Here is a 25773-nt window from a genome sequence, read left to right on the forward strand (position 1 = left end):
ACGAGCTTCGCTTTCGTTCGTGTTCCCACATGGGCGGGGGGCGGCCGGAGGAACTTGCGCCTGGGGTGGTGGACTTCGCTGCGGTCCCATGCGCCGGCGATCTCACTCTGGCGTTGGCGGCCCAACTGGTTACGTCGCTCGCTCGCTCGCTCGCACACGACTCGCGGGCTGCGACTCCCTCCCTGCAGACCAGACACCCGGGTGTCGGACCCCCGGGCTGGTGGTGGTGGTGGTGTTGTACTGGAGTGAATGTTATAAAACAGATTGCAGATCGTCGTTGGCGTTACATTTTGCAAAGAACCATTCCCCAGTGAACAGAGGGTCTCCACTTCACTGTTGTACCGTCGGCCGAAACCGCGCGAAACCGAAACCGCCCGGCCCAGGTCTGTGTGCATCTGTGCATCTCAAGCACACCCGGTGGGTGGGGAGAGGGCGTGCAGTGTGTTTGTGCCTGCGTGTGTGCCTGTGTGTGCCTGTGTGTGTTTGGAGTCAAGAAAACAACGGTTGCTGTGGCGGAGGTCAGCTGCCGTGTGGTGACTGACTGACTGACTGACTCACAGTTGTATAGAGCGAACTCCTGGAATCGTCCATTTTGTTCTCCAAGATGAGCCGAGGATGGCGAGTTCAATGACTTGCGCAAGAACTCTTGACGACGACGACACCGTACGTCGAAGAAAAACTTCAACCCTCAAGCCGTCCAATCCAACGAGGCCCGTAATGGGTCCTAATTTTTTGTACTAGTTTGTGGTGTCCTCGTCGACAAGGAAACAGTGGTCCCTGTCTCGGCGCAATTATCATATTCAATGCCGGATGAGTGTTGGGGATATTAAAACGCTCCACCCACGCCTGGACCCATGATCCGCCCGCGTGGGACTTCATCGGAGTTAGCTCAAGACACCAGCTCTACAACCCCTCTCCCGCTGTCGGTCTCTTTCTTTCTCTCTCCCGCTTGCTGCTCGATCGGGAGTCAAAGTCAGAGTCGTAAAGTCGATCGCGTCGAAGGCGAAAGTAAAAGTAGTGCGCTGCGGTCGGAATGGAAATCAGCTACGCCGTCACTGCCACTGTGCGGCGACACAACAGGAACGGGGTGGGCACAGCAGGGACCTTTTCGAACCGCACTACCCGACGGCGACGACGACGGTGGCGCTGGGCAAAAAGGCGGACGATCCTACTTTGTCGTCGCCGTCAAGTCTTGACATTGCCACTGCCACTGAACACGCCCGAATCTAGTGTTCCTTTTGGACTCCCCTACTCCCCACTAGTAGTAGTACGGGATGTCTATGTGGGTGAAAGTTTGCGCTAGCTAGGGTGCAATCGGCTGCAGCTGCTCTGTTGGGCGCTCACACGCTGAAGCTACCGTCCGACTTCCGGGAAGGGCGTCCCACACGATGGTTTTAGAAAGTCACAAGTTCCACAGTGTTGTGGTTCACCTAGCGGCCTGTGGTCCAGTTTGTTTGGTCTGCTACAGCCCAGAGCACTATTCTGCTCGAGAATTTGTCATCTCCCAGCGCTCCCTCAGCTCCGCTTTCAGATATTCTTCCGAGACTCGCACAGTTCACTTCCTCAACCAACTTCCTTTTCTTACAGCGTGCATCACGGCGAACGCAATTCAGCATTGTGCTCGTTCGTGTGTGATTGTGAGTGAGAGTGAGAATTCGTAATAGTGTACTAGATAACGGACTACTGGCTACCTGAGTGCAACAGCGTGACGGCGTACGTGTGCGCGCGTGTGTTGCTGACGTCCGGTCCGGGGGTTCAACGCAAGGACATACTCTCTCTAGGCGCTCGCAGTCCATCAAACGCAATCAAATCCGTTCCAGTAGAGGTTCTACCCGTCCGACGGACGAAGTAGCGCGGCAAGGGAGGCAGGTACACACCTGTGCCTGGTCAGCTATCAAAACATTCGAACGCACCTAGACGTCGCGCAGGAGACAGGAGGTTTCACAGAAAGCAGTTCCAGTTCCCTTTCGGAATGCGTTTTCAACGAACGGTAAGTTGATTAGTTTACTGGGGCACCAGCGTCTTGAATGGACGACACTATCAATTCCGCCAGTCGGAAAGTTGTGGAACCAAACGGTGTCTGCGGTGTTTTTTTTGAGGCGCGACGTTTGTCGGGTTCTGAAATGAGAGCTGTTGGCCCATGTGATTCACCACGATCACCACGAGCCAAGTCATTACAATATCATAACCCGACCCGCCGGCGGCATTGCAGCAGTCGATGATTACTCTCTTCACCAGCTGGCACCGATAGATCAGGTCGGAATCAGTGGTACGTAGTGTCACTCGCTGGAGCATTAACGTACCGAGCATTCTGAGAAAGGAGGCGCATGGTCACTCACATCGAAACGCCTAAGACCGCGGAGTCAGGACTCGTTCTGTGTCGGGGATCCGCTTTCAAAAATACGCCAGGAACACGCCTATCATGTACGGTGGTTTAGTGTTGCTACTGACTGGCTGACCGACAAAACACGATCAAATGTTCTCCATGTAGGCAGTACATAAAGTTGGCACGTTTCCTCTACAAGAAAAAAGCGAAAGTGTTGCAACAGAGGGTGCACTGCAGCGCTCACACCCACAAACCGTTGCGTTGAAAGGCCGCATAATGTTCGGAAGTAATTAACGCAACATAATCGCAATCGCGAGCTCGGCGTCGTCGCGCACATCGCATGCCTCCAAATGCCCAAACAGTCTCACGTCGCGTCCAAGTGTCTGCCTCGGTTGTGGTGTCTTCTCACGGTTCTTGTGAGCACGCGCAGGCCCACCCCCCAGCCCCCCAGGGTTCCCTTCACCGTGCGATGGTGTCCTCACCTCCTCCACAGGGGGTCCGCTGGTCGGTGGGATACACGCTCTTCGCCATTTCATGCCAACAAACACAGACAGGCTCAACTCCGCATAGTAGGCATAGTCAGCACCGGCTCTGGAAGGTTGCATTAGCCACCACCGGGGGGTGAGCACCCTATAGGACCTGAACCACTGTGGGAGCCTACGAAGTCACAGACAAGAAGAAGAAGAAGATGAAAGAGATGAAAAAGGCCAACAGACGCCAATTCAAAGAGGTAGTTTCTCACAGACACAGACACTCACGTGGCAACGGGTCCGGTGCGAAAGTTCGCGTGAGGGGGGGGGGCGCGATGCCTTCGAGACAACGATCACGCTCGATAGGGAGAATATGTTTACATTTTCGGTGCATCCTACATTTTGGGTGAACCTCCATCTCGCAGCTCCCGCATCTTCGCGGGGCGCCCCGCATCGTGTGCCCTTTTGCGAAATTGTCGCAATCGTTCCGTCACCCTCATCATCGCCTGGAAGGAGAAGAAGCACAAGAGATGTGAGAAAGATGACTATTTCTTGCGGTGGCAGGTGTGCCTGGTGTGACCGAGCGCGGTGTTGAAAGCAGAATCAACAACACCCCCCATGGGAAAGGGTGCCCCAAAACTGGAGATCGCGCGTCACACGCGGGCAACGGGCGAAACTGGTTCAAGGTTTCGGCAGGAGTTACGCAAAAAAAAACGGCTCGCTGGTGGTGGATTCGTCCCGTCCGTGCTGCGCACTGGATGATGATGATGACCGTGAACGCGCTCTGCCGTGCCGTCGCTGTTGACCCTTTCGTCGTTGCGTTGGAAATCAGCTTTCAAGTAGGAACTCCGGATCCGAATCGAGCGAATCGAAATCCGGTGAGGTAACCCGATCCAGAACCGAAAGGGGGGTCTCCGCGTCGCGGTTGATCTTTTGGAACGCGGATCCAAGCCGGTCGTCGGAATGTGGGGATTACTTCGCTCCAAAATCTTCTCCCCACACGGTGGCCAGATGGGAGCCGGTTTGCCTACCGGACGAAACTGTGGTGCGGTGATGCCAGAACGAAAGGGTGCCAAAAACGATTTCGATTTCGGTGAGCCAAACACCGGTGTTCTTGCTCGTGCCCGTGGAGATTAACGTGCCCGGCAGAGCGAGACCCCTGACGCAACAGTAGCGAGCGTTCGATCTGTACGAGTAGTGAGTAGTGCGGACGTGGTGCCATCTCACCCACACCGAGCCAGATCTGCCAAACGCATTTCGGGCCGTCGAGACTGTGTGTGAGAGAGAGAGACAGAGAAGCTGACAGCGGCTGCAGCAGTAGCAGCAAAAAAGCGTGTGCAAAGAAAGGTTTATGTAATGCAGTCTGCTGGTTGTAGTAGTCGATCGGACCCGTTCCTTCTCCCCGGTGCAAGAGATCGCTCGTGGGATTGAACCTCTTCGACACACACCGATGGAACGATGTGATTCAGAGACACGGCTACCCGTGGGACAAGCGTGGACCTGAACTCGCCGAACTTTTGACATTTCTTCAGCCACGCGGTAATGGCGAACCAAAACAACGATCCCGAGCGGTGCATCACCAAGTGTCGGCCCTTAGCAATCGGCAGCTAGACTCTGCTTCCTCTGCGAACAGAGCGTTTCCGCGAGGTATGCGGGTTAGTGTCTTCCAATCGCTACCCTCTGCTAATAGCCATCCATTGCAGGTGCAGCTGGAGTTTTACGCGAAATTGTTCGCACGCTACACGCTTTTGAGAACCCGCTACGGGAACCATGCCACCTTAATTCGCACCTATGCAGCGCGTTGCTCAACGCATGCCAACGACGTGGGGATCCGGACGGGGTGAGAACGGTATAAGACCCATTGGGGACGACCGTGACCGTGAAAATTGCGGTAAAGTGACGAGATTTTGCAACACCCCCCCGGTCGGCATTTTTTGTGCCCCGTTTCACTTTCGCCAACGAACAACGAGAGTTTCCCAGTCGCCCGGGGAACTGCTGTCATATATTACCGCAGCATCACGAGAAAGAGAAACGAAGAGAAAGAAAGAAAAGAAAGGGAAAGCAAGGGACACGAGAGAACGACGGGGATTGAAAGTGAACGAAATGTTACACCGGGGATCGTGGACGGCTCCGATCGCATCATTACCATCGCTTGCAACCTGGAAGAGAATCCCACATAGGGATTCCGGGCTTCCGGGGGAAGATCGCTGCCGCGAGCCGTCTTCGTCTGCGGGATAGGCCGCTCTTCCTAATCTCCCCCTCGTCGATCTCGCTACTTTCGGCCTTCAATGACTTCGATGCCTCATTGGAACTCTTCCGTTCTCGTCTCCTAGATTCCTTTATATAATCCCCTTCTTCCTTTTTCCTCTCCTCATCCTTATCCTCATTAGCCTGTACGCATTTTCCTTCTTTTTTTCCTATATTGAGCCTGAACGGCGAACATTGTTGTGAATACATGATAGTAACAATAATCTCCTATATCGCGTGTGTTGGGGACAGGGGACAATGCATCTGTTGCTTTCTGTAACGTTGTGTTTTCTACGGACGGAGTAATCGACACAGTCACACGGAGCTACTTAACTGGTCACTGTACTTTTGCTCTCTCTCTCTCTCTCCCTATCTCTTTCCGCGTAGCCGTTAGTGGTCGCGTGTGCCGCGTTGTTGGTGGCGACGTACGGTGCCGACGCGCAAACGCGCCGCCTCAGGGTCCGGCCGCGAGTCCTGCCGGCGGCTCCGACTAGCGCCGAGTACGGTGACAGCGCGGAAGCCGACGATAGCCGCCCGCAGGCGCAGGGAGCCTACCCCCAGTACTACCGGGCGCAGGAGCGCAGCGGAGCAGGCGAGCCGGGCGGTAATGGCGGCGGCGGCCGCGGCGGCGGCGACCAGCGGCTGGTGCTGGTGGCGGCCTCCGACGAAGAAGACTACGACGCGGGCGCGGGTGGCCGGGGGTACGGACAGCCGGTGCTGAGGGCACGCGCCGATCAACCGTACCAGCGGCCGGCGGCCAAGGGAACCCTGTCGACGGCGGCGCCGCCAGTCGCCCGCCAGAAGACGGAGCACAGCAACGAGGGCCGGGCCCCGCCGGTGCAGACGATCCGCAACTACAGCAAGGTCAACGACGACGGCTCGTTCACGTTCGGCTACGAGGCGGCCGACGGCTCGTTCAAGGAGGAAACCCGCGGCACGGACTGCGTGGTGCGGGGCAAGTACGGGTACATCGACCCGGACGGCAACAAGCGCGAGTTCACGTACGTGTCCGGTAACCCCTGCGACCCCAACAACCCGGACGGCAGCGAGGAGGACGAGGCGGACCGGGCGGAGCAGTCGGACGATGCGGGCGGCGAGAACGTGCCCCAAAACTACCCCGCCCGCCGCCCGGTGCCGCTACCGGCCGCCCGGCCTACCCAGCCGCCGGCGGCTGCGCGGCCGACCGTCGCCACGACCGTCTTCCAGAACGACTACCAGAGTGAGCGGACGCGGCTCAGCGGCGGTGGCGGCGGCTCGGACGAGGACTCGGCGCCACAGCAGGAGGTGCAGATCGGGCAGCGGGGTGGGCGGCCAGTCGCCCGCCCGTTCGCCGGCGGTGCCGTGACGCAGTCCGTGACGCAGCGGCCACGCGTCCAGCTCGCCCCAACCACCCCCCACACGGTGGTCCCGGTCAACATCACGCCCAAGCCGGTCTACCGGGCGTCCCCGCAGCCCACGTTCGCGCCCACCACCTACCGGCCGGCGCCGGTAGTCGCCACCGAGTTCGGCAGCGGCTCGACGACGCGCGGACCCTCCAACATCGATTTCGAGGCCGAGTTCAAGCGCTTCCAGCAGGACAACAAGCTACCGTCGGCGGCCTCCTCCACTACGTCACAGCCGCCGGCCTCGTCGTTGTCACCGTTCGGCAAGGGCGTCCCGTCCCAGGTGGCGGTGGCCAGCGGGAACCCGATCTACCAGTCGCAGCTCATCTTCGACCCGGCCTCCGGTCAGTACGACACCGCGCTCTACCAGCACCTGCCCCAGAGTGACGGCGACTTCCAGCTGAACCACCGCATCCAGCCCTTCGTGAGTGGACCCCCGAAGCAGCAGCAGCACCCGCAACACCACCATCAGCACCTCGTTTCGCTCGAGCAGCTCCAGCAGCAGTCGCCGCTGTACCGTACCGCTGCGCCGGCTCCGCTTCGGCCTCCGCCACCGGCGGTCCAGATACCGCAGCAGCTGTACCAGAAGCAGCAGAACGAGCTCCAGTTCATCAACAGCCAGCAGCTGTTCGCCCAGCAGCTCGAGCTCCAGCAGAGCCAGCTGCGGGCCGATCGGCTCGAGGCGGCCAAAAAGGTGAACCCCGGGCCGCCGACACCCCAGCTACACCGCTTCCAGCCGCCGCAGCCGCTGCAGCAGCCGCAGCCGCAGCAGCAACAGCAGCAGTACTACTTCATCCAGCCGCAGCCGGGCTCCCCGCACCATCAGGGTGGGCAGATAGATGCGTTCCTGCGCGGTCACAACATCGAGTACTAAGACTATCCCATCCCTAACCCATCCCTTCCCCTCATCTCCACCTGTCAGTCAGTAATGTCCGCGGTGCCCGGCCTGCTGGCTGGAGCCCGGTCTCGCTCTCTACATGATCCCTTCGAAACTACTTTCCTTCCCTAGCTCCCCGAGCCTCGGACGCGGTAGGAATGTAGTCTTAATTTTTAATTTGTTCGTCCCGCTCTGTGGAGCTCTTGACCAGGGGGTTTGGACCCTCGTAGTCCGTAGGCCGAGCCGGCTCCTTGGGCTGCGCGTTTTTGTTTTCTGTTTTTTAAATCATATATCCACTCATAGTACTCGATAAGATGAGCGCAAGTTCTCGAGTTCCACCCCCGTCGGGGTTCGGGGCTTCAACCGCCTCAACGCGGTTGTCCTGGAGCCCGGTCTGACGAGAGTCCGGAGACGGGGAAAAAAGATCAAACAAGGCCCATTCCCATCTGTAACTGTAACGGTGACCGTCAGAAAACATGAAGCTGTGGAAGAAGTAAGGATGCGGACGTGAAACGAGGAAGATACACACGAAGAAGACGGTGCCGGCAGACGAAAGTGTGAATATGTAGAGTAGATAGTAAAGTGAAGGAAATCGTTTGAAACAAAATAAAAACTAAGCAACTAAGCGAAAAACTACCGAAAGCACCCCGCCCCCGTGTTAGTCCGTTCGTCCGTGTCCTGTGTCCGACGGGGCGTGTCTCGCGATGTGTGTGTTGTGTAACACACTACACGAGGCGTAGGGTATCTGGGAGGTACATCGATTGCGCGGTCAGTCCTTTCCCTTTTCAATCAGCGCAGGCTGTGATGCCGCAACCGCGCAGCGCGGCAGCCTCAGCAGCTCGCAACACCAACAACAACAATAATAATAATAAATAAATAATAAACAGACAAAAGTGACGCATGATACGTCAGTGAGTATAAAATGTCACACTCCGCGGCGGAGCTGCCTCGAAATAATAACAATCATCAGCGCAGCAACAGCAACAGCACCAAGAGCGCAGTGAATGTCTGGAGGTTGGCCGACCACCGGACGACCTTTCGGGCTGGGGAGTCGTCATGCACACACGGTCGACGTCCCGTTCGGCGCCGCGGAATGCAACAACCACAGACATACGCGGGATTGGCCGCCGGTGACCCATTAAAGGGGGTACCGTGAGTCACCGAATCAGGCAGGCAGTCTGAGTCGCCCAGTCGGGCCGAGGTTCTGAGCCTCTGGTCTGGTCTGGGTGTGGAGGGCCTGTTTTCTCCGCCCCACGCTCCACTTTAGTGCTAATGGAGTAGCGCTAGAGAATTGATTAGAAGGGCTCGTTATTAGTGCTGGAGGGCGCTCTCTCTCTCTCTCTCTCTCGTTGTCGAGATCGGGCCGCAAAAGGCGTACCGGTGACTAAGCTGGGCAAGAATTTGCGTAGCGGAAGGTCGTTCGAACCGCCACCACCGACGCGCAACCGACGTTTCTGGAGCACTTCAGGCGGACGTGGCGGAACTCTCGGGTGTTGGAATGTGGATTGTGGACCCATTAGGGGTGTACGGCTACAGGGCTACCCTATCTGGCCAGTTTATCTCCCTAGGTGAGCCGGATCCAAGATAAACATCGAGCGCCAGTTGGGCCAGCCAGCCAGCCAGCTGGGCAGTAGCTGCGGTGTGCCTGTGTGATGTAGAAACCACAAAATACTACGCCCCGGGGCGAAACAGCTAGGTTCAAGGTCAACCGCTGCCATCAGGAGCTCGGAGCTCTAAATAACTGAACCCAGACCAACAGACAAAGATTAAAACGAAACCCAACTTCGAACCTTCAAGTCCGAGTCCGAGATCCGGCGCTTTCCTTCGCTCCCTGCTTCGAGGACCATTGGGCCATTGCCATTCAGGCGAAGGTTAAATCGGCCGCGCGTCCTTTAATCCTGCCCGGTCTCAGCCCTCATCTGGCTGCGACAGCCGGCCCCGCGGAATGGGAAGTACTTTCGCTTCTTCGTGAGTTCGCGGGTGGGTAGATGATTTTCTAAAACCCCGCGAACGGAGCCGGCGGTGGTGTTAGGTGACCTAACGTGCCAGACCGAGGGGACCCGGCGTGAAAATCGGGCCCGCAGGGCAAGAAAAACGCGTTTCACCACTTTCTCCTTGGAGGGGCGAGCCGTCGACCATATCCGGTCGACCGATCGGTTTGTTGCATGTGCGTTACGCAACGTTACAAATTACGCACTTTTCTAGTAGCACGTCTTTTTTTCCACGGCGCCAATGGGAAAGCGGAACTACGGCCAGGCAAGGCCCGGATTCCGATTCCGACAGGAGCGGACAGGCACGTCCAGGACGCGCGGGCAATGTGGAGTGCAGTGCCCAGCGCCAACGACAACGCCAACGCCAACCTTCCACCTCCGACATCGACTTCGCTAACTAGCTAACTCGAAACTACTCGAACTCGAACGGGTCCGAGGGTAAGTGAAATCGTTCCTGGGGCGCTCGCCGGGGTATCTACGCCCGCTACCGGTCGGACTAAGGGAAATTGTGCAAGTGGCAGGTGTTAGGTCACCATTAATCGACGGGAGGTTCACCATGGGTAAGATAGGTGTACGACACCACCATCCGATGAGGGCAGAAAACTTGTCCGGAAATATGGTCAAAGTTTCCAAAACATATCGCAAAGTTTAAAAATCTGATCAAATAGAATTCTCTGTTGACAGTTTGGTCATTGGAAAGGAATTCATAATGCAACCCAAACCCACGATATTCAAAGAACGATGTCAACTGCTTGCAAGTCTCATTTGCCGTTATTTCAGTGCAATTCATTTTGTCTGGATAGCTGAAAATGCATTGAACTGTGTGTGAAACACTTCATCGTGGCGTTGTTTTTCCATAAAATGGAGCGTTTTTGGCACCAAACGGGCCATTCAAAATGGTCACCCTCCACCGATCCTTTCCAGCAACAAGGTCAGCAAGCACTTGGACTGTCAGAGTCGACGAGTTTAGAGCACCAATTGTTTGATTTTATTGACGTGTAGCTGACATAAAAAAAAAACGAAGAATTCACTTTTAACTGCCAGTGTTGCCAGTTTGGGAATTAAAACCATTTGTACCGATCGAAATCACAAACAAGTTCAAAATACAAAGTCTCGCAACTTGTTGGCCATAGTATTATAGCAATCAATGTGGTGTCCTGTAAGGAGTCCTGTAAGGACTTAGACCCTGCACTGCTTTCGTGGTTGTCAATGATCTTCCCTTAGCTGTTCCTATCGATTCACATCGATCTGCGTATGGAAGGCAGACATAGCTGGGCGGTCCAGGAGTATTTTTCCTTTCATCGAACAGAACAATCTAAGTCTAAGGGGAAGAATTTATGGGTGTTCCGACCTTTTATTTATGGGCTTCGCTGCGCTGTAATTTTGTAGAGCTTCATTTTATGGAGTTGCTCACACTCATCGCAATGCAGTTAGTTTGGTGAGGGCGCCCTGAAAAGGTATTGCTTTATTTTAAATAGGACAAAATACGGTGGCGACGATACGACTGCGGATCTGCTGCGGGATATCTGCTCTAACCTGCAGACCAGGGGGTATAAAGAGATGGAGTAAATAAAGAGAAAAGTTTATTAATAAATAAATTAAGTAAAATAAAATAAATTAAGTAAAATAGTTATCCACCATTAAATGTAATCAACCAAATCAGGGTGACCTCACCAGTGATCGAATAGCTATACGACCTAAATCTCCGGAGGCCTTCCGGTACTCCAATCACCACCGCGCGCTCGAACCAGATCTCGGCCGACCTTATCCGTTGGCCTACGTCAGCCCGCCACATTACAGCATTTCTCTGAAAGGCGAACAGGGATGAAAAGTGTCACACATTAATCGAAAATAAACCGCCCTTCAGGCCGCGACGGGGCGTGCAGTGCAAAAGCTGGGCCTGGTATGGCGTAACCCTATCGCACTGCATGCGTTGCGTGCGGCTCTCGACCTGCCCCCCCTGCCTACCTGCCGATGAAACGCCGGGCCTAGGCCCGGGTTTTAGTACAATCCGTACACTTCGTACACCGCATTGCAGCATTTTAGGCGTTGCGTGAATGCTACGAGCTTTGGCTGCGAAAGCTTCTCTCTAGCTTCCAGAAAACACCGCCTGCCAGGCACTCTTTCTCACCGCACAAGTAATTATAAGCTTATCATATTTTCATTAAATTCATTAAATAGCTGCCCAATCACAATGTGGAGTAACTCTGTACTAGGCTGTTCAATAAGTTTGTAGCCTCGATAAGAAAAATTCATTTTTACGGTTTGAAATACACTTTATTATTCAGTGTCACACTTTATTATTCTCACGGAACATCAATACATTTGTTTCAAAGAGACTCCAATTTATAAATTCCATCCATGAAGTGAGAAACGGGAAGGGTTGCTAAATACGCTTCCACGGCTGTTATGAAAAGCCCTTTTCACGCCTGTTTTTTTATGGGTCTGAAAATAGATGGAATTCGCTAGGGGTCAAATTTGGTGAATGCGGTGGATACTTCAACAATTCGAGCTTTAAATCATCGATTTTTGCCATTTTCAAAATGCTCTTGTGACCGGGTGAATTGTTCCATTTTTAACGAATGCGGCACCCATTTTGCAAACTGCTTTCCGAAACCCAATACTTCAGTAAAAATATTGATTATATTGTTCAATGACCAATGGGTAGGCCTTATACTACATCTCATCAAATGATTCAACGATATCCTGTTTTTATCTACGATTTCAGCTGTTGTGTCTGTTTGTTTGACGTTTTTTGGCTCAAGATTTGGCTCATCGTCAATTTTTCTCTGTACTAAAAAAATGGATGGCAAAGAATCGTTATCAAATTTTGTGTGAAAAACGAAATTAAGAAATTAGACGCAATAAAAATGTTGACCTATGGTGAAGCTATTAAGACTAAAAGCAGGATTTAAAGCAAAGTTTGGTCGAATGTGAACAGTTTCACTTACCGTTTGTTTCGATTGCAGGGTTGTGGTGTATCATGATTTGTTGCCAAAGGATAGAACAGTCAGTAAAGAATATTTGCTGCAAGTTATGCGACACAAACACCCAGATTTGTGGGAAACCCAAAATTGGCTGTTGCACTCCTGCTAACACATCTTGGTTTCTGCTTGAATTTTTGGCCGAAACATCACACTAGTGATGCCAAAGCTACCGTATTCTCCAGATCTGACCTCCTGTGACTATTGCCTGCTTTTTCCTGTTTCCAAAACTCAAATTACCGCTTCGTGGTGAACTGTTTTTGGAGTAGACGAAAATCGACGATGAGCCAAAAAAACACGTCGAAGCAAAACAGCCGTCAAAAATTAACTGATAACTCAAAATGGACGAACTAACACACTCGTTCATAAATCTCCTTTGCTTTTAAACCTACCAAAAATAAAAATGCAATCACTTCACGATACTTGATTATTTCCATAGCAAAACATACTGTGACATGTCGATACTAAATGGCTTGCGAAAAAAAATAAATTTAGCGACCGATTGAAATGAAATTTCACATACGTTCATTTGAAGAGTGTACCAATATAACAAAAAAAAATTAGACTCGTAGCAGCACTCTCTGTTATCGAGACTACGAACTTATTAAACACACTAGTACTCTTATGTAAACAAGCGTGTTCGTGTTTAATAAAGTTCCAATTAAAAAAAAAAAGTTTACCATATAAATCATGTAACGAGCAAAAGTAGTACCACTACTGACTCCATTGCTCGCCTCCACTCGACCCGTGTTATGCCGGTTCTCACGCACCACCATCTAGCAACGCACCTAGTTTGACGCAACGACACCGTCCAGCAGGCCGTCCGGATGGATGGCGGAAGAAATTTGCACAACACGCTCCCCAACAAAGGCGATGACAACGAGGCTCTGAAGACAGACCAGGGGGCTTTGAATTGGGCGCCCTTGAAAGTGCTGCTTTTGGGTGCAATGCCACACTTGCGACAGAAGCTGAGATGGCTACTAGGTGCTACCTACCTGCCTACGCAGACCAGCCGATACGCAGAGTAAGTACACGGGAAGAATTGCGGGAGGCGTAAGTTGGTTTCAAGGCAGGTTTATTACCGCGTGTCCGTGTGGTGGGATTGAGAATGGGAGAGGTTGCGTTCCTTCCAGGTTCCAGGTCCAGCAGAAGAACCTCTCAGAGCTTGGGTTGGGTGCGATGAGAAGCGCAATGAACGAAGTGGAGAAACCGACCCTAGTCTTACGTCTACGTCTATTTGGAACCGCCGGCGGGGGCGGCTCTACTCTAATCTAATCTGACGGGGTGGCGGTGGCAGCCGCCGGCTCACTCCTCGCCGAGGATTTGTACGCTACGCACCGGTTTCTTGCTGTACAGTGAAGCCATGGTGGTTGCCGCTGCCGCCGAGCCACCCAACTCCCGCGCTGGCGGCGTCTGGGCTCGCACGGTCGTCATCGAGGGGGAACCCTGCAGTGGATAGCCGCCGCCCGTGAGGCTGGCGGCCGCCGCCGCCGCCAGTGGAAGCAGCTCGCCGGACGAGCTGGGTGCCTGCATCGCGAGCATCAACATCCGGTACAGCAGGCTTTCGCGCACCTCGGGCGGCAAGTAGTCACCCCCGGCGCGGCCACTCGGCGACGGCTCTTGCTGCTGGGCGTAGTACTGGCCCTGGCGGCGAATAGCGGATCCGTAGCCGGCGGCATCCGGCGGCCCCTCGGACCGGACGCCTGTGGACGGGCTGTAGAGCAGGTTCTGATAGCCGTCGTACTGCCCGAGGTGTCCCGCCCCGTATGGGAACGGTAGCGGTGGCCGGGGAATCTGCTGCTGTGGGTAACCGCCGCCCGGCAGCCCGAACGGAGCGACCGACGGCTCGAGGAAGTATGGGTTGTAGCCCGCACGGCCGCCGTGCTGGAAGCCGCCCGGATGGTAGCCGCCGTAGCGCAGGGCCGCCTGATGCTGCTGCAGCTGCTGGTGCCGATAGATCAACACCTGCAGGATACGCTCAAAGTCGCGCGCCGTCAGCGGTCGCTCGGCCGGGATGTCGTAGTAGTAGGGGCTGGGCGCCAGGCGGCCGCCGTACGGCACCGGGATGGGGTACGAGCTTTGCTGCTGTTGGGACGGCGGCGGCTGCTGCTGCTGCTGATGTTGTGGCTGGTGCTGCTGCTGCTGCTGCTGCGTGTAGCCGTCGGGTTCAGCCGCCGCCGGCAGCAGTAGGCGCCGCTGCTGGCGATAAGCCGACAAGTACGGCGGCTGACCACTATCTCGGCCGCCTCCGAGTTCGTTGTCGGTGGGCGGCTCTTGGCCAGTGGGGAAGGCACGTGCGAACGACGCCGGGGATGGTGGTGGTGCTGCTGGTGGTAGCCCGTACGGGGTGCGGTAGCGGTGCAGGCCCGGCGGCCGGTAATCGATCGGCCGCGGCCGGAACAGGATCGGGTGACGCTCTTCGGCCTCCGGTTCCGGTCCTTCGCTGGCGGCCGCCCCCGGTATCTGCACGACCGACTGGCCGTGCGCCGGACTGTCCGTGACGTAGCTGTTCTCGGACGTCGACTCGGTCGACGGCTCGTACGCGACCAGGCGGCTCGGCTCGTGCCGGTGGGCGGCTGGTGCGTCCGTGGGCGGCTGTGCTCGCGGCGGCTGCCTCACGTACACCCGCTCGGTCGTCGGGAGCCGCTCGCCCTGCGCCTGCAGCACGCTCTGGAGGTGGGCGGCTCGCTGGCGAGCCGCCAGCACGGCGGCCGGGATGCGCGTCGTCGGGTGCGTGGTGTACAGCGAGCGTGGGGCTCCTCCACCGTACAGCTCGCCACCGTCACCACCGTAGGTGATCTGTTGCTGCTGCTGCGCTTGCGCCTCGTACTGCTCACCGGACTCGCCGGCGGCGATGGTGGTGGCGGCTGGTGAAGTTAGCTGCCGCCGGAAGAAGTTACCCCGAACCGTTTTCTTCGATGGGTGCGTAGCGAACTTGGGCGGGCTCTCGAGCCGCAGCTCGGGGCGGGCTAGCTGCTCGGCCGTCTTAGCCGCCTGGTACGGGAGCGGCGTCGGCCGAATGATTAACAAGCCGCCGGCCGCCGGTTTGGTGTGGAGCAGCGTGGCAGCGGTGTGCGTGGAGGATGCCGTCGACTGCTCACTAACCTCACCCACGGCGGCCGTCGTGATGCGGGTGCTGGTCGTGGACGGAGCCGCCGTCGTTTGCGGCATCTCCGTCGTGGACGGAGCCGCCACCATGGGACTCGTAGCCGCCGCCGTCGTAGCCGCCGCGGCCGCGGCCGCAGCCGTGCTGTTGGTGGTGGTGCTCGTGGTGGGGACGTAGTTGGGACGCTTGCGGGGGATCGTCTGGATGACGCTCGGGCGTAGCGTGCTGCCGTGCTGGAGCGTGTACTGCTGCGTCGGCGGCTGATAGTTGAACGGGCGGCGCGTGGTCGGGACGAGTAGCTGGTGCTGGGGCGGCAGGTGCTGGGAGCGGTTCGCGCGCACCGGAATGTGCACGATGTCCTCGTCCGGGTCCGGGCGCCGCGGCGGCTGCTGGGCCCCGGCCCCGTACGACACCCGCTTGATGTCGCCGTTCGCATCGATGTACCCGTACGTGCCCTTCACGTTGCCGAGCACGTCCCGGCTCTCGATCTTGAACGTGCCGTCCTCCGCCTCGTACCCGACCGTGTACGAGCCATCGTGGTTTACCTTCCGGATCTGCTTGATGATCTCCAGCCGCTGCGGGTCCTTCGTTTCTGCCTCGCTCAAGTCAACGTACGGCGGCGGTGCGGAGCTCAGCGTGTCGTCGTCGAGCCGCAACGTCACCGGGAGCGTGGTGTGCGTCGCTTCGACCTGCGCGTCGGTCGTGCTGATGGCGGCCACCGGGCCACCGCTCTGCAGCAGCAGCAGTACCAGCAGGCCCAGCAGCCAGCCGCTGCCGCCGCCCATTCGCTCGTGCTTCAGCTTCAGCCGCCGCCGGTCTGGCACGGGGCACTGCAAGTGGAAGGAAAGAGCGCACGAAAACACATGCGATCGATTACCCAATTTGCTGCTCAACACCCAAGCCGCCCCATTCTCTCTCGCTCTCTGCCTCTGCCGGATCCCAGGCGGTGGCGACACACGCGCTGCGTCGGGGTACCATTAATATGGATTTAGTCCCACGTTACGATAGCCGTCAAGTCCACCACCACCACCACCACCACCGATGTAGTGATAACGCACCTTTTGCGCTCGCTTTCGGCCTACACCAACCGCAGAGCGATCTGCTGTGGCCTGTGGCGGTAATTAATTAGTGCATAATCCGGCCCAGTGGTGCGAGCGCCCGAGCGCGTCGCTTCAGCCTGGTGCAATAGCGGGCCCCACCCCGTGCCCGTGCCTGGGCCATAAAGCGTGTCGGAGGGTGTCAGCAGAGGCGAATTCTTTGGCGTCAACAATTCCAGACGCGGCTCAGACAGTTTGTCACCAGTTAGTCTGAGCCGTGAGCCAGACTCCAACTCCGGGACTGGGATTCTCCCAAAAAGTTGGACCAATGTTATGACAAGTATCGAAGGGAATAGCACCAAGAATGTGGACTTATGGAAGATCTGCAGGCTGTCTCCAGAGAGCGAGAGAATGTGAGATGCTTCCGTAAAAAGTTCACCCATTTTGAATTATCAATCAATTTTTGACAGCTGTTTTGCTTAAACAAGATTTGATCCATCGTCGATTTTTGTGTACTCCAAAAGTAATTGACCACAAAACGGTAATTTGAGTTTTGGAAACGGGAAGAAACAGGAAAAAAGTAACAGGGGACCAGATCTGGGGAATGAAGTGGGTTTGGCCTCACTAAAGTGTTGTTTAGACCAAAAATTCGGGCAGAAACAACGATGTCTGAGCAATTTTGAACCACCCATAAACGCTGCTTTTGGTCTTAAAAGCTTCAGTGCAAACCACAGTAAACATTTCGATTGCGTCCGAGCTCTTAATTTTGTTTTACACGCAAAATTTGATAAAATGTCTTTGCCATCCATTTTTTGGAATAGAGAAAATCAACCATAAGCCAAATCTTGTCTAAGCAAAATAGCTGTCAAAAATTGACTGAAACCTCAAAATGGGCGAACTTTTTACCATAAGTCACTGACATGTGTAGCAACCAAACGCCTCCGAAATATCGAAATCCGGATATACGTAGCCCGAGGAAATTCAAAAGTCCTAGTTAGTCCCCCCCGGTTCGCCGAACTCACCTTCAGCGGAGAAGATCTGAGTCCCATTTTGTAGTCTGAGTGTGTAGCTCCGCGATCTAACTGTCCGTCCGTTCACCGTTCACACACAGGAGGTCCAGGTCGGTACAGTATTCGGAGCATCCGACACCTCCTGGCCGCACACACACTGTTTTCGTTGGCTTTTTTGCCTCCTGCTCCGGGCTCTGCTTCCTCTGGCTTTGGAACTCGTGTATCGAGTCCGTTGATCGGTGGGCAACTGTCAGAGTTCGTTCGTTGGTGTGTGGAGAGCACTTTTTGTGTTTCTAGTTTCACGCGACACACGACCCCAAACACACGTCACACTCTGACGTCCGACGTTCGATGCCGGTCAGAGACTCGGGAGTTTGATTGCTGAACGGCGCGGAACCGGCCTCTGACGCCGGACCGGACCCGAGGGGGCCTCAGGCGTGATCTGCTTCTGTGCTTCGTCCGACCTGAAGACGGGTCCAATCACTGACACTGACACTGACACGATCCTTCTGCGGCGGCGAACACTAACACCCTTCCGTCCGTTGTCCGCCAACTAGTTTGCCTGTTCGAGGGGACCACTAAGGACCAGGGCAAGGACCCTGCACCAAACACTCGGCACAAGAGAACACTTCACGGAGCCTGTTCGATCGCTCAAATGAGTCCAGTGCCGTAGCTGGCACTGTGCTATATAGCCGTCCCCTCACCACCGCCAGTCACAGCAGCAGCAGCAGCAGCAGCAGCATCTACTCCGCCACTCCACACCCCCTCCCTGCCACGCATTTCTTTTGTGAAAAAAACGCGCGCAGCAACAAAGCAGCAGGGTGGCGAGCGACAATCGGCGGCACCCGAAAACGCGAGGAGGCGAGATGTAGAGGAAAGGAAAAACACACAGCGCACCGAACCCGACCCACGGAAAATCTGCAGCCTCCCCCACTGCGGGGTTGCGACCAGTAGGGTAGAGGGGGCGTCTCTTAATTGCGAATTGTTCCTCAGCAGCAGCAGCAGCAGCAGCAGCCAACGACTGCAGAGGGCCAAAACGGCTCACGGGGTAGCCATAAAAAATGTGTGCGTAGTTAATCCGTTGTTGTTGTCGGTGGTTTGAGGGTGGCTTGTGACGTATTTTGTTTTGGCAACCCCCCAACCTCCAACAGATCCAGATCAGCTTCCAGAACCCGTGGCGACCGATCGACGGCCTCCCAGAAACTAGAGCGAGATCGGTGGCGAAAGTGGTGATCCTTCTGGAGCGGGCATCTTCCTTTGTTGTCGCCCTGACTTCTCTGGCGGACATTTCAAATCCCTGGAGCTTTGGAAAGGATCCAGAGAAGTACTTGGAAAACCAAGCCTGGACCTGGACCTGAAGCTGGCTGGTCTTCCTGATAGTCAAGGTTATCACACTTGGGTGTGAGGCCATCGCCACTCCATCACCTGACATGACACCACACCGAACACCCATCTGATCTGATGCGATGACACGCTCTATAACCCCGCCCGGCCCGGCTTCCTTTGCTGATGTGAGAGGGTCCTCTATCGAACCTACCTCTGCCTGTGGATGGGCGAACGCGGACATATCCATCGCGGGCACTAACCTTGACGTGGGCGCGTTGAGAAATGCGATAATATACCTCGTAGGCCGCACCGCACTTAACGCTTCGTCTGCTTGCTCGGCGGCGAAAGAAAGTCAAGCGCGACCGCGGCGCTTCGAGGGTACGGGACATGCAATCGACTCCCAATCGTGCCGGCCTTGAACCCGATAACCGTCGATCAGACGCCGGTCAGGTTCGGACTGATACCGCGCGACTGATTCTCTGCGATGTCGAGCAGTAGGATGAGATCTTCCTTTCAGGACCAGTTCTAGTTCCCCGGAACCCAGAACTCCACGACGCCATAGGTATGGGGAGTAGCACAGTAGAAATAGCTCCTTGATCTTTGCTCTCTCTCTCTCTGGTGGGGTTTGCATTTCTAGATGATGACAGCTCACCCAGCAGTCCCATAGCATAATGTTTATCCCCATCCAAAAATTCCAGGGCCGCTGGGGCCCCGCTAGACTAATTAACAGTTCCGATTCCGAGGTTCCCAATTATCCTTCCGGTCCTTCTCGGGGCCGCTCATTGACTACAATAGGCCGGTTCATTGTTCGTTGGTCGTCAAGGTCATGCCGATAAATCTTGGACGCTTACCCCAACAAGCCAAGCCTAAGGCTCAAGGAACAACAACAACTGCAGCGAACCCAGAAGGTGATGGGAGTCTGTGCGCGTCTGCCAGCGCACTATCTGGATAGCGCGACGTGGACGTCACAACGTGCCAGATCTTGGACCTAAATTTATTCTTTCCGGCGACCTCCGGCCGGCGCAACTGGAGCTGCCGTAAGTTTCCCATTAGCTGGCTTAGGCTGGCTCATTTTCTGCCGAAGGAAAAAAAAAACAACTCTCAAAACAAAAACAAAGCCAAAAAGATTACTGCGCGCATAGCTCTCAGCGGCTCAACCTTCGTAGCAACGACGAAAAACAAAAAAAACCATTGACCCACCCCGGTGAAAAACCCCAAAATCGAAGTGGATGTCGCTTGGCAGTTGGCCACCAGGTTCGACCTTGAGCCCGGCGTTTCGGTTTTTCGGCAACCTTTTTCCCATTTTGCCGTAAGCTAAACAGTGCGTTCGCTCTAAGCCCCCAAAAGCCCCGCTCACGGAGTACCCGGACCCCTGTAGGTACGTGAACACGCCGCAGCGCAACGAATCTGGAGCCGTCGACACGGTCGTTCCGTCGAAGTTCGTAAGCAAAGTAGGGCCGATGGTCGCCTGTGACCAACGGTATCTGCCGGTGGATCTCGTGCGGCTGGCGGGCTGCAATTTTCCCACGTCCGAGACAATAGCATGCGCAGTCGACAATCGCAGTCCTCTGGTTTTTGGGCCTCGAAAGGCAGGTGGCCGTTGGGACACCTGTCCGCCAAAAAAGACGGGGGGGCTGCAAAAAATCTGAATATCGAGCGACACTTGCCCCCGCCGATGGAGCACCGGCACCGGCACCGGTTGAGAGACGTGTGACGACGTGGGTGACGTACTTTATGGCCACCTGGAGTTGGCCACTGTCCTGTGACCCGTTAACAACAATGGGCCCCCGGGGGACTGTGGCTTTGTGTTAGACCGCCTTTGGGAAAATGGCCGCCCGGGTACAGTGGAGTACAGGAGTGTCTCTAGCGTCAAGGTCTTATTTGTGTTCGCGTGCTCTCTCTCTCTCTCTTATCGATGAGTGCGAACTAGCCACATACACGAGGTGTGTCCCATTGCCCAATCGAAGATTAATTACGGGTCCGCGCAACTGCATGAGTTGAATTGCACACTCCTTCACGCACTGCTGGGAAGTGTGTGGTGTGCGGAAGGTTCGGGTCAGACAGACACAGAGCGGATAATGAAGCCGATTTATTTTAAAGACAGCCAAACGCATTCCAATATTTACGGGAGCGATACGGGGGATAATTGCGTGAGCTGCTTCGGTCAAAGGCTGGAGAAGAACTACTCAATCCATATACCCTGTTAACCAACGATATCGTCCGACCGGGTTGGGATACGCTACCTGCTGCTGCACCGGCTGTATTCAGGTCATCGGTTTGATATGTGGCATATACTAGGCTGCTCGTCAAATTCGGAGCCTCAATAAGAAAAACACATTTTAATGGTTTTTAATACACTTAAGGAGGCCTAGGAGGATCAAATTTATAAATTCCATCCCTGAAATGGAAAACTGCAAAGGCTTCAAAATACTCCTCCGCATCTGTTATGACGTCATCATTTGATGAAAAGCGCTTCTCACGTTTAATTTTTTTTTTTGGTTTCAAAACAGATGGAAGTCGCTAGGGACCAAATCTGGTGAGTACGGTGGATATTCTAACAATTCGTTCTCTAATTAAAGGATTTTGTTTTTTTTTTTCAAAACGCTCTTGTGACAGAGTGCATTGCCCTGATGAAAGACGATGTTTTTCTTCTTCAAACCGGGTCATTTGTCACGAAGTTTCTCTTTCAGTTGGTTCAGAAGGTGACAACAGTAATCAAAGTTTATTGTTTTACCAGTTCGCATGTAAACCGCTAACCAAACTTTCGGTCACATCCCACAAAACTGATGCTAACATCTTTTTGGGCAATTTCTGGACGAACTCGTTTCGGAACCGAAGAAAAAGGTGCAAACCACTCCTTAGCATCTTGTTTTATTCAGGATCATAGTGATATACCCAAGCCTCATCTCTAGTGATGATTTAATGCACAAAATCCACTTTATCCTAACGAAAACGCTTCAAATGTTGTCAAGAAAGATTCATTCGAATGTCAAAAGTCACAATATTGGTTATACTGCTCAATAAGATGGCTAGTCCTTACACTAAATCTCTTTCAGTGGTTCGACGATTTTCCAATACGATATCCGGTATTTTTTTACGATTTCAGGTGTTGTGTCTGTTTATTGAGGTTTTTGACATGGATCGTCTTGAAGGCTACTATGACCACATTTAAACTGAGAAACTCCCCTTTTAACTCCCTAATTAAAGCTGAAGAGTCCTTGAACACATTCAACATTCGTTCATAAATCACCAATAACCTTGCAAAAATAAAAATTCAATCACTCCACGATACTTGATTTTTTCCATTATAATAAATACTGTGAACCTGTCGATACTAAATGGCTTGTAAAAAAAAAGTAAGTGACCGATTGAAATGAAACTTCACATACGTTCATTTGAAGAGTATACGAATATAACAAAACAAATTTAGACTCATAGCAGGGCCCTCTGTGGTCGAGGCTATTGAGCAGCCTAGTAACTACATAGAACCGCGAGAATATTCCCGGTTGAGGTGCCACTCACACACCAAGCGGCATATTGATCGATTAATAGCTCGAATTACCGAGAAGAGAGAGAGAGACTGATGTGTACCGAACCCCGAACCCCGTCAGAGCCATCAATCCACGCGGTCCGTCACCAGATTGGCCCTCCTCGATCGATTGCTGTCAAAACGAAACCACGGCGACCCGGGTGCGCTCGTCCATGGAAGAAGGCACGCGACGTAATCTCGCCGCTTAGCTCTTCGCACACAATTCGGGCGAAGCTCTTGCCGAGCCGACCAAGTTCACGCAACGCAATGTGTGCAACAGCAGCAGCCAGCAAACGTCACCGTCAATAAATTAAACATGACGCAGTTGCGGGCGCTAACGACACCTGCGGCCGAGCGCCGGGCGGGCGGGCTGTGAGTATGAATAATTCAACCCTTTTGCTTCAGTTGGTTTTTTTTTGTCGTAGGTCCATGCTTTCGCCTGATAGCACCCCTGAGCCGCGACTAAGTGCGCCGTGCGTTGGTAAGACGGTAAGTAGGGCACCCTTTGCCCGGATTCGTCAATTAAAAATCCAAAGCCCGCACACACCCTGCAATGGTTGGACGCACCACCAGTAAAGTTCCTTCGATCGTTCTTCGGTTGTTTTTTTCCATTCAGGAGTGTTCCCTATGCTAATCCCCCACGCGCGCTAGGACGTGCACCAGGACGCGTGCCGAGTGGCGATTACTGTCGTCGCGTTGCGCAGCTAGCGCAACGACTGGGCACGGGGTAGCAATCAGCGCCCGTTTCAAGTTTCGCCATTGTTTGCGAATTGCGATTTGCTTGGGAGTTCCGTTTCGGTTCGGTTCCGTGACGTTTTATTGCTTCCTAGTTTCCTAAGCTTTTAGTTTGTTTTATTGTTTTATCGTGTGCTATTCAAAATACGTGTTAGATGGTTTTGTTCACAGTTTTGCTTCGATTTTTTTGCTCTGCCACCTACCAGTTTGATGGTTCTATTTTCGGTGTCTTCAGTTCTTCGTTTATTTTGAATCTTTCCTCTGGTTTCCTTTAACTCCTTCTCGAGACTTTTATTGTTTTATTGCTCTTTTCTGTGCTTCGAAACTTAAACGCCGCGAATCTTGTTAGCTTGCAGTTTCGTTCTGCGTTTTTAGTACAGCCTGTTAATTCTTCATCTCATAACATCTCATTTCCATCTTATTTTATTCCTCAGGACGCTGACTTTTGATTGTTGTGTTTCGTTCCGGTTTCAGCCGTTTCTTGTGGTTTTCTTTAGATACGCGTTGACAAGGACGAGCCGGTGAGGAGAAAAACCGCGCAGTTGAATACTTATGCTCACAGCCTCCCACAACCCAGAGGTAGCAAAGGCAAAGGTGCCTCGAAAACAACAGCAAACCGAATGGGCAATAACGATGGCAAAATTCTCACCATAAACCTCACCGACAAGCAGCCGCCCACCGAGAGCGTGGTCCTTATCATTAGCGAATAGTTTTGCTACGGTGAGGCGACTGTAGATGTTTTCCTGCGCCTCACGGTCATTTTCTCTAACCTAAGCCAGCCGGAGGGGTTTGGCCAGCTGCCAGTGGGCGAAGGTGGGCCTCTACCGTTTCACCTTGTGGCGTGGAACAATTCCTTCAACCTCTCTGGCCCAAGCCCCGACACTCATTAGGTATTGTCAAAACGCTCTTATGCTGCCTAGCCCTTCGCGCGCAGTAACAACGAATTTTCTCATCCTGTTGCAACCCGACAGCCAACCTTCTACCCGCCCGCGGTACGCCCAACCCTACTATCCCGCCCCCGAAAACACGCTATTCTGCTAAGTAACACACACAGGCACACACCTATTGAAATTGGCTTCAACATTACATTCAGTCACCCGGCCCTCACCACGTGGCGTGTGAACTGCACTGATTCTATTGTTATGAATTTCTTTCTCTATCTTTCTCTCTCTCGATCTGTCTTTTTCACTCTGCTAGTCTTTCTTTCTCATTTGCGTGTCTTGCGAACAAGTTTTGGGCTATTGGTCCGTCATTCTTCTGGGGCCTTGTTCTTGTTTCTGAAGTGCGTGGTGAAACAAACGACATTACGCAACGCAGCAGCAGGGTGCTGCTGTAAGGCGCCTCTGTGGTCCAGGAACTTCAACTAAAAAGGCTGGACCACAAACGGTCACTCAGGTCCAGGGAAAAACTCATTGGACATTTACATCGAGATCGAGCAAGTGTGACGCCTCGTCCACATTATGAGATTTTTCTGCTGTTTGTTTTGCTGTGCCCATTTTTATGGACAGCCAAAAAATCTGGCAAAAATTTGGCTCCAACGGTCAAACTGAAAGAATGCGTGAAATATTTCATAAACAGAAGGAGCTCAACAGTAACTCAAAGTAGCTCACGGCAACTGCAAAAAAAGATCGACAGTTGCTGGGTCTACCGAACCGTTTTTCTCATAGTGTGGACGCCGGGTGACAGAGTTAACTTCCGCCTCACTTGCCGGCCCAGAGATCTGGTCCAGACTTGAAATATTCGGGGCCTTCTGTGATGGTGGGCGATGGGAAAACAGCTACCACGAAGCATGTGTGGGCTGCGTACGCGAATGCATCATATTGCTGAGACATGTGGCGACAATGTCCGCGTGCTGTTGCAACACTTTTAAATGAAGTGTTTCGAGATTGTTGTCGGTACGAGATAAAAAGCACTTTTTGCCTGGCATAACTCTCCCTCTTTCTGTCTCTCACTCTCTCTCTCTCTAATAGAGACCCACCACCAGGTCTGTGTGTACTGCAACAAATATAAACAAACAGCGAACACACAATTGAATGGAAATTGTAGCGCTCGGTGGGGGAAGATGTTATTCCTGGAGGTGGCGCAAGGTGACGCCCGGTTCAATCGGGAAATGTGGCGACACATTTTCCCTGTCCTCTCTCTCTCTCTCCGTCGTCTCCGTCGGTTTTCCCCGGCCGAATCACACGCATCGGTGCCTGTTTGTGTGCGGTTGTGTGATTTCGAACCACAATCACGTGTGTGAGCATCGAAATCACACTGTGGAAGCCGACCTTGCAGTTTACCACCTCATGGGAGAAAAGGCAGAAACCCTACGGTGCTGGGCTGGGGGCATATTGTTCCTTCCAGCCAAAACGGTCTCCGGGTCGGAACAGTTGAATAACACTTTGTGAACCATTGTGAACCTGAGTTTGCAAAACTGATTGTGGTTGTTCTGGTTGCATTTAAGTACGTTACAATTTCTCCGACTATGTCCAACTGTTTATTTCTTCCGTGATCTCAATGAGTAAATTAAATGATTTCGCCCCCACGTCTGAGACTGAGAATAGGCAACAGTAGCTGCAACAGTAAAAATCTTCCCACTAATGCGTCTAAACGTGCAAAGGAATATTGATGTTCTACTTCCTTGCAAGTCCATTAAGAGTCCTAACAGGTTGACTGCCTCGTAATTGTCTTCTTTTAGCGCCATTCACTTGGATGAAATCACTTATGTTCAACTCACGAGTTCATCCACATTCATTTTACGAAGTTTTTAA

At 53.6% G+C, this 25773-nt stretch overlaps 2 protein-coding genes across 3 annotated transcripts; one reads left to right on the top strand and one right to left on the bottom strand.

Annotated features, from left to right (window-relative positions):
- The first annotated feature begins 295 nt into the window (after positions 1 to 295).
- On the top strand, positions 296 to 8036 carry LOC131213581 (PAX-interacting protein 1-like). Of its 2 annotated transcripts, XM_058207649.1 has the most exons (4): positions 296 to 383; positions 1588 to 1990; positions 5431 to 5631; positions 5683 to 8036. In XM_058207649.1, the coding sequence occupies exons 2-4, from the start codon at positions 1973 to 1975 to the stop codon at positions 7297 to 7299; spliced, it is 1836 nt and encodes a 611-aa protein (XP_058063632.1). In that variant the 5' UTR covers positions 296 to 383; positions 1588 to 1972; the 3' UTR covers positions 7300 to 8036. The 2 variants fall into 2 exon arrangements, with proteins under 2 accessions (XP_058063632.1, XP_058063631.1); XM_058207648.1 differs by having other exon boundaries at positions 5431 to 8036.
- A 5546-nt stretch (positions 8037 to 13582) lies between these two features.
- Positions 13583 to 19003, bottom strand: LOC131213321 (uncharacterized). The gene is made up of 3 exons (XM_058207340.1): positions 18968 to 19003; positions 14456 to 16114; positions 13583 to 14386 (listed from the first exon to the last, which is right to left on the bottom strand). The coding sequence occupies exons 1-3, from the start codon at positions 19001 to 19003 to the stop codon at positions 13583 to 13585; spliced, it is 2499 nt and encodes an 832-aa protein (XP_058063323.1).
- Positions 19004 to 25773: the final 6770 nt, after the last annotated feature.

Source organism: Anopheles bellator, chromosome X (assembly GCF_943735745.2).
Source record: "Anopheles bellator chromosome X, idAnoBellAS_SP24_06.2, whole genome shotgun sequence".
Taxonomy (NCBI): domain Eukaryota; kingdom Metazoa; phylum Arthropoda; class Insecta; order Diptera; family Culicidae; genus Anopheles; species Anopheles bellator.